The following is an 8657-nucleotide window of genomic DNA, read 5'->3' on the forward strand; positions in this document are numbered from 1 at the left end:
CCTACAGTCTTACAAACATTTACAAACTGTATCCGGTATGATAAGAATGTTATGTTACATTTTATGTTATGTTGCATTTTCACTGTTTACAATGGCAGGGTCTGCCATCTTGTCCTTTTGGCTTGTTGTTTCTATTTGCACTTTAACCCCAAGGGGGAAATCCAGATCAAATCCCAGAAGGGAAAATCAAAACAAAGTTAAAACTTGTTTTGAACAATTTCTTTGTCATCTGCAGGTTGATTTTAAGAAAATCGATTTAAATCGTAAATCGGAGTTTTTGTGAAAAAATCGGGGATTTTTTTTTAAGGCCAGCCCTACATCGCATCATCCAAGTGGATGCTGCACACTGGTGGTGGTTGAGGAGAGACCAACCCCCCCACATGATTGTAAAGCGCTTTGGATGTACAACAATACACAATAAAGCGCTATATAAATGCATCATTCATTCATAGTTCCTGTGTGGCTGAGCTGGGATGGCTACGATCTGTCACACATGCATGTTACACAGTTTTACAGAAAGTTTGCATATACACCACCGTTCAAAAGCTTTGGGTCTTTCATTTCAACAAGGATGCATTCAACTAGGGCTGGGTATCGAGTTCGATACTTTTTAGGCACCGACCGAATTGCCTCGATACCATCGAGTATCGAAAAACGTCTTGTCGTTCGGTACCAAATTTCGATACCTAAGGGGTTAATCTCATCAGCGTCAGTGAGCCAATAAGCCTAACTGATAAAAAGTGACAGTAAAGACATTTATAACGTTATAAAAAAATTATATTTCAAATATATGCTGTTCTTTTAAACTTTCTATTCATCAAAGTATCCTGGGGAAAAATAATGCATCATGGTTTCTACAAATATAGCAGCACAACTGTTTTCAACATTGATAAGAATCAGAATGTTTCTTGAGCAGCAAATCAGCATATTATACTGATTTCTGAAGGATCATGTGACACTGAAGACTGGAGTAATGATGCAGAAAATTCAGCTTTGATCACAGCAATAAATTATATTTTATAATATATTCAAACAGACAATTCATTAAAATTTTTCACAATATTACTTTTTTTTTTAACTGTGTTTTTGATCGAATTAATGCAGCCTAAGATACAGCTTTCATAAATAGTTTTTTTTATCTTAACTCCAAACTTTCAAACAGTAGTGTATGCATATATAGAAAAATCTCAAATAAAGTTTTAATAAAAGTGCCCTTACCCGCAGTCTGGAGCAGGGCACCAGCGGCAGTCAGGGTCGGCCACCAGCCAGCGGCGCAGCATGAACTCCTCATATTTCTCCATGAGCACACGGTCGTTGAGTATCATGCGGATGTCGTGGGGGTTGAAGCGCTCCGAGCACTCTGGGCAGCTGATGTTGACCCTGCTCTCAGAGATCTCGATGCGCAGATACTGTCGGAGGCAGTCGGCACAAGAACGGTGGTGGCATGTCATGATGTCAGGGAAGCGGTCTCTGGTGTGGCGCAGCAGGCACAGCGGGCACTCCAGCAGTTCAGAGGTGGAGGCTGAGGATGAGGAAGATGAAGAGGAGGTGGAGGCCACACCGGGTGCAGAAAGCGCCGAGGCGTGATCCTGCTGCTGGCACATTTCCGACTGCACGCTCTCCACACTGGCGATGCCGTCCCCTCCGGCGGCCAGTGCACGTGACTTGCGGGATTTGGGGTCCCCGCAGCGCCGGCGGAACAGAGAGCGCAGCGAGATGCGGCGTTTTTTAGGCGTCTTCCGTACGGAGGGCAGACTGACGGATGAGACGGCGGAGGGAAGGTCCCTCTCGGACCCCTGCTGTGGCTGATGCAGACTCATTTCTCCAGAGGAGGCACTGTGGTTTCCAAAGGACTGGGAAGCTTCTACAGGGAGGGCAGAAGGGGAGGAGGAGGAGGAGGAGGGGTTAAGACATGGTGGTGAACTCTCCGCAAGCTGCTCCCTTGAGCCAGGCAGCTCAAGTTGGGACACACGGGTCAGTTTGGAGTCACCAGGCTGGATCTCGACCTGATCTGTGAAGAAACAGAGACATGGCTGAGTGAGACACAACGCACATCTAACAGTGGAAGACAGATGACCTCATTTGTAATACATTTTATATTGATTCTACAATATTTTGAGATATCAGTCAACATATTTATAATTACAATTTTTGCTTTTTTTGTGCAACCATTTGCAATGAAAAAAACGATTAGTTAATTTCTTTATCAATTCACAGTTCTAGTTAGTAGTGCTGTGTTCAAAATATCGATACGACGATGTATCGTCACAGAGATTTGACGATACGAGTATCGATACAGCTGGCCCTGTATCGATATTGTGGCATGTGTGCAGCAGTGGACCGCGCTTAATTTGTTAAAAATTTTATTCAGTGCAGTCATGTATCGTGATACGTATCGTATCGTGGCCTCTGTATCGTGATACGTATCGTATCTTTGCTGGTGATACACAGCCCTACCAGTTAGTATGAGAAAAAGTGTATATGTGCAATAGGCCTACACAATGCACTATGCGATATACAGTATATTGCTATATGAAAAGATACAGAAATTTTCACCAGATGACTTGAATAGCTCCATTTGGAAATAATTAATAATTCTAGTGACTGGGAGTGTATCTGCCTAACAAAACAAAAACAAAAAAATCTGAAAAATTAGTTTTTACTCTGAAGACTTTGAGAACAATCCATACTGTTCAGTAATTTGTTATTAAAAAAACATAATAAAAATAATGCTATTAGACTGTAAAAAAAAATGATAATAATAATAAAATAAATGACAATTTTAAAATTACAATACTTACAATTTTTATATATTAATTAATTCATGTATAATTTTTTTTTATTTTTTATGTTAAACAATTAAGCTTTTATTTTTGGCAATTTTCTGGCAAACCTGCAGTGCATATATGCTTTTAATTAAATCACTTTTGTTTTTTTGCTTTTTTGCAATTTAATTTACGCTCCAAGCCATACTGTGATACCATTTTTATTTTGATATACTGCTTCATTTTACCCATCATTTGTTTACCCTGATGTTGCAGATGTTATTGTGGAAGTGTAAATTGTTTACTGTATCCTGTATCTAGATTTCTATTTGACTGTCATTAAAGAGATAGTTCACCCAAAAACGGAAATTTGAAAATTAAATCTACTCACCATCATGTCATTCTAAAATCTACTTTTTCTTCTGTGGAACAAATTATATTTGGAGAAATTCTAAGAGTTTTGTAACCATTTGTAACGACATGAGGACGAGTAAATGACAGATTCTTTTTTTCAACTATTAGCTGAATGCTTAAAACATTTTACAGAATGTCACTTTAGTAAATGATTGGTTCTACACCGAGTAGTTTGGAGTGATGTTTTCTTTACCGAGAAATAAAAATAGACATGCATATTTGGATGATGTCCTTTTTTTCCAGCTTTAAATCTACTTGAAATTAAACGTGATTACTGTATCAAATAAATTTTATTTGTCCTCCATATCGAGCAGCCCTAATAATGAATCATTCAGTAAATGAGGGTGGTTACTCAATTAACACCGGACTCACTCACTGAACTGCAAGTCATCACGACTTTCATTCAAACCCCAAATGAAACGGAAGCATGTTGCATGTACTTCACCTTATATGGGTTTTCATTAACTGTTGTAGTTATAACTATAAACAAGTTTTTGGCTTTGCTTTTAAAATAAATAAATAAATAAATACAGTGTTACAAAATTCTGGGTAACTTTATTTCTTCTGGGTAACACTTTATTTTACAGTGTCCTTGTTACACGTTACTTGTACTTACTGTAGTAATAACAATAAATTATGGATAATTACACACAACTAACCCTAACTTAAACCCCAATCCTAATCTTATAGAGAAATTAAATGTTGTTAATTCATAGATAGAAATAGTAATACAATGTATAGAAATGTTAGTACATACTTTAACAATTGCACATTTTCAGTGTTCTTTTCATGAATTTCATGTGAGCAGCAAGTTTAAGGGCTGCAATTGATTCCTGCAGTCTGAAAACATTAAACAATGCCAAGATGAGTTTTGAGAAGCACTGACTCAGTGGAAAAGTTGATGAAAAGCTAAAAACAGCAAGTTCACAGTAATGAAACAATTACAAAAATATTGCAGAACCACTTTTGAACATGATGTGACATCACTGATACTGTAACAAGATAGACCAGGGGTAGGCAGCCTATGGCACACGAGCAATAGGCCTGTTAGGAGCTATAAATACTATTAAAGTGTGAGAATTAACCTGCGCTAGTCTACAGAAGCCCGTGGCTCCGGCAAATCATTCGCACAACCGCTGCACATACGAGGCTCTTCAGATCAGCGGTTTAGCAGCGTTCGTCAATGTCAAAATAACTGAGCCAATCAAATCAAAGTAGGCGGGGTTTACTGTTCACAGAAGCAGAGTGTGAATTCTAGTGCAAAGCGTCAGTTTAACGTTGAAAGAGTGAGGTAAAGATGGAAATTACAAATCATTTAATATTAGACAACTGTTTTACAATAGAAATGTTAAATGACAGACAGCTACAGTATATCCAGTGATGCAAACTACTCGACTTCTCAAATATGGCCATCTTGACCAAGAGAGAGAGATTAAAGTTGCGTGTGTGAATTACCAGTGTCTGTCTCTCTCTCTAAAAAAAATTAGTTTAGTTACTTAAAAAAACAGCAATTTTATTCCCTTGTTGCTTGTCTCTGTGTTCTGTGCTCCTGAATGTTTCTGTCTGATCTCTGTGTGTGAGTGATGTGTGTTGTTTGTGTGCGTCAATTAAAGCAGCGCATTAATTTAACTGAACCGTTTTAATGCACAATTGGCCTTGTCTCACACACACATACAGTGGAAGGTTATTGGCAAAGTGGTTATCAGAAAACTTAAAACTACACACCCAAAAGGTTGCCGACCCCTGGGATAGATGCAAATACTGCATGCCAGAGAAAGCCACAGAAACCGTGATGGTCAGAAACCTGAGACAGCAGAACAAGCAAAAGAATGAGGATCCTTCTCATCATTCATAGATGCGTTTCCTCACCCTGCCTGCAGGCCTTTCACAAACACACCAGAGAGGCTGGCGAGAGCTCTCGTTTCAGAAAAATGTAATTTACTTTCAGATCTAAATGAATGTCTGTGGGTTAAACGTACCATATTGTGGGTGCAGCAAGATACTTTAGTTAGCACAGAAAGTGTTTTTGCATATGAATAGGTGTGAACTTATCACATGCAGCACAATAAAAAGTGACAGACTCAACAGAATGAGGAAGAGACACTGGTATGAATCATCTGAGCTTCCCAAAAAACGCTGCAGCCTGTCACATGAGAAGACACAGGAATAACAGAGGACATTTACTAAACGACTCTTGACAATAATAAGAGGTGTTTTCCACACTCTGGTCTCTTTGGCAATTTGCATTAGATGTTTCTTTTTCTTTGTGATCCAAGACTCTCTGCTGCCTCTAAGCCATACCAGAAATATTTTAACCTCCTTGTGCAAATACACACACACACTTTCCAGCTGGGGTTTTTCACACTCTCCAAAACACACTAGGGTATTTGCTCATGAGTTTAAAGGAAGCAGATAGTCAGCCAAATGAGTTCCACTTTACGATCAATGATACCTTTGTTTTTTTAGACAAAGTCTGATAGGAATTGTGATGCACATTCCCAGAGCATCAATTGCTCCAAAAAATATTCCACAAACTCTTACAAGCATGGCAGATGTGTGAGACCAAAACGTAAAGGGGACATAACACACACAGTTTCTGCCAATCTCATGTTAATCTTGAGTACCTATAGAGTAGCGCTGGGTATCGATTCAGATGTTCCAATTCGATTCGATTTCGATTCGGTCGCACTGTAGAGCCCTGTGCTACTCTACGAAACCAGTCAAGCTCCTGGAGTCGTGCCGTGGATGGAGCTAAAGAGTCACAAGCACGCGCAGCTTTTGCATAGCGATCATCTGCAAGCTGTGACATCGACAAATAAAACAGGGGACAATAACTTTGACTTAAATTAACTATGGCTAATGAATTAACACGTTGATGGGCTGCTCTTGGTCTCGCTCTGGTTGATGTGTGCGAGCGCACTTCCGGGAGAAGTGCCCATACAAGGAATCCCACCCTTTATGACGTCATGACTTGAAAAAACATATACTTGAAAAAACTTTCAGAAACTTATACGAACCCTGAAGGAGTGTATTTGGTACAGAAATACTCCGTTATACGTCCAACTCGTTTTTTGAAACTTTGGCCATGTTTAGCATGAGAAACCAACTCTTTAACAGTGTAAATAACTCCGAAAGCATGAAAAAGTCTTAGACCTGTTAGGTGGCGTATCCAATGAGATCTCACAGACTGTGGCGCATCCAAGATAGCAAAAAGCAGATAAAAATACACCACATAATGCTCCAAGTCTATACATCCTGAATATAATACAGTTACATTAATGAACTACATTGCTTGGAGAAAGATGAACTATATTACTTGTTTGTAATTACTTTAAATAACACATTTACTAATCTATTTAACATTGGTGCCACATATCTGGTGACTTAAACCTTGATTATTTCACAGCCAGGCAGCAGAGGAATCTCAACTAGAGCTGCACGATTCTGGATAAATTGAGAATCACGATTTTTTTTGTCTCAAACAGAGATCCCGTTTGCCACCTAGTGGCGAAACAATGCAATCGACAAACGTTACGTGGCAGTTACTTTCAAACGCGGATTTGCTCTATTTTGGTCGCGCTACTTGTTTCTTAACCAAACATGGTAACTGCTCTGTGTCAGCGGCAGTGCGAACGCAGATTTGAATGATCCGGTAAGACTTTGTCAAAGGTTTAATAGACACGGGAGAATCGTTGTCATTTAGAAATGAGATCGTGTGGTTGTCTGAATCGAGATCGCGATCTTTGAACGATTAATCGTGCAGCTCTAATCTCAACATTCAACTAGTTGACCTGAGCAAATTTCAGGGATTATTATTAACAGCAGATGCCAAGATCTCCATGTGTGTGTTTATGTAATACAAGGAAACTGAGATAGATGATTGTTCCAGCATGTTCCCAGATAAAAACTGAAGGAAGAGCAGGAACACTTAGAATAAATAAACGTATTTAGCCTAACATATATTTTAACGTGTGTTGTGTTCAATGCTGATTTCCTGCATGCACCTAAGATACACCCAATACCACTCAGGTGACTTGTCAACACACACGTAAGGACATGTATGAGCCCTTGAGACAAATGCCACGGCAAGCTGATAACACTCAAGAAAGACAAGATACCATTAACAGCCACATTACTCTCATTTGGGGTTCATCGTATTCCCAACACAACACAAAAGTTGAAAACATCTTCACTGTTTCGCTCTATAGGTTTAGTCTAGTCCTGATAACACTGACTGGTATGTGCAAACAAGCTCTTGCTCATTTTAATCGACATTTGCTGGTTGAGCTGATGATGAGAAATAAAGCACACAGAATCAAATAAAAAAACGGATTTGAGAGCTGCAATGCAAAACAGCTGACGCTGTTGAACACATTCCCACAACACACCTACCTTGTCTAACCAGTGTGGTATGCTGTTTAGACACATTCTATGAACATTACTCAAATGTTTTCTAGCTCATCAAGGACAGTTTCCCATGCTTGATTTCCCTCAAGGCCGCAACAACTGTAAACATACGTTTTTCTTTTATAGATCTGGTACTTTTTAGAAACGACCAATCATAAAACTACTTTAAGGAATATGAATATATTAGTGAGCAGAGTACCCCAGTGAGGCATATTTCCATGCGATTACCCTACTTAGTCATTGGTACAACAAAAGACATCATAAGCATTAGCTTTTAATATTCAGTCAGGGCGCCATTATGAGAATTTCAACTTATCACAATGCTACAGTAAAAGTCAAAACTAGTGACATTCCAGTGTGGGGTCTTTGTTTACTAAAGAGGTCTTGGGGAGTTCATGTAAACACTGGAGGAGTTAACAACATCTATGAAAGCTTCACAGAAATTCATTTACTGGGTGTAAACGCTTTTATAGTAAACAAACACACACTGTGCCCAGGAGACAACAGACAAACAATCCAGCCTGACAAGCTGGGGCAAAGGAAAACTATTTTCTGAACATTATTTTATCACCACAACAATCTTTAACTACTCAGAATCTGTTTATACCCCTAGTAAAAGGCTGACTGCTAACAGGTAGTTGACGTACAACATGTTCACTGACTTATATATATATATATATATATATAAATAAATGGGGGGGAAAACACCAAGATATTAGATTAACAAATAAATAGTTAAATAATTAATTAATTAATAACTACTGTACCAAGCAAACTAGTGATGACCATCCAAATTTCTATGAAATCATTTTTTTTTTAAAGCAAAAGTAAAGAGTGCAAGAAGCAAGTGTCCATCTCATAGTCCAAATCACTGAAATCAAAGTTCAGTATTATAGTGCAAGAATGACAACATATCCACGTGTTCTAGTCTACTAATAATACAATTATAATCAAAAAACACTTTTTAAAGGAGTATTTACCAGAAATGTTAGCTATTTACCAGAATTTATTTGGGAGAAAAATGTAAATGTGCAGTATTTCTGAAAAAAAAAATATATATATATATATATA

At 38.4% G+C, this 8657-nt stretch overlaps 1 protein-coding gene across 3 annotated transcripts in view; it reads right to left on the reverse strand.

Annotated features, from left to right (window-relative positions):
- The window catches only part of LOC107748363 (E3 ubiquitin-protein ligase RNF19A-like), a 41243-nt gene that overhangs the window by 19772 nt on the left and 12814 nt on the right, over positions 1 to 8657 (reverse strand). For all 3 annotated transcript variants that reach the window (XM_016563135.1, XM_016563133.1, XM_016563132.1), the window contains exon 2: positions 1219 to 2011. In XM_016563135.1, coding sequence (XP_016418621.1) covers positions 1219 to 2011 — 793 coding nt within the window. The remainder of the gene's footprint in view (positions 1 to 1218; positions 2012 to 8657) is intronic.

Source organism: Sinocyclocheilus rhinocerous, unplaced genomic scaffold (genome assembly GCF_001515625.1).
Source record: "Sinocyclocheilus rhinocerous isolate Xijiao unplaced genomic scaffold, SAMN03320098_v1.1 scaffold1281, whole genome shotgun sequence".
Lineage (NCBI taxonomy): Eukaryota > Metazoa > Chordata > Actinopteri > Cypriniformes > Cyprinidae > Sinocyclocheilus > Sinocyclocheilus rhinocerous.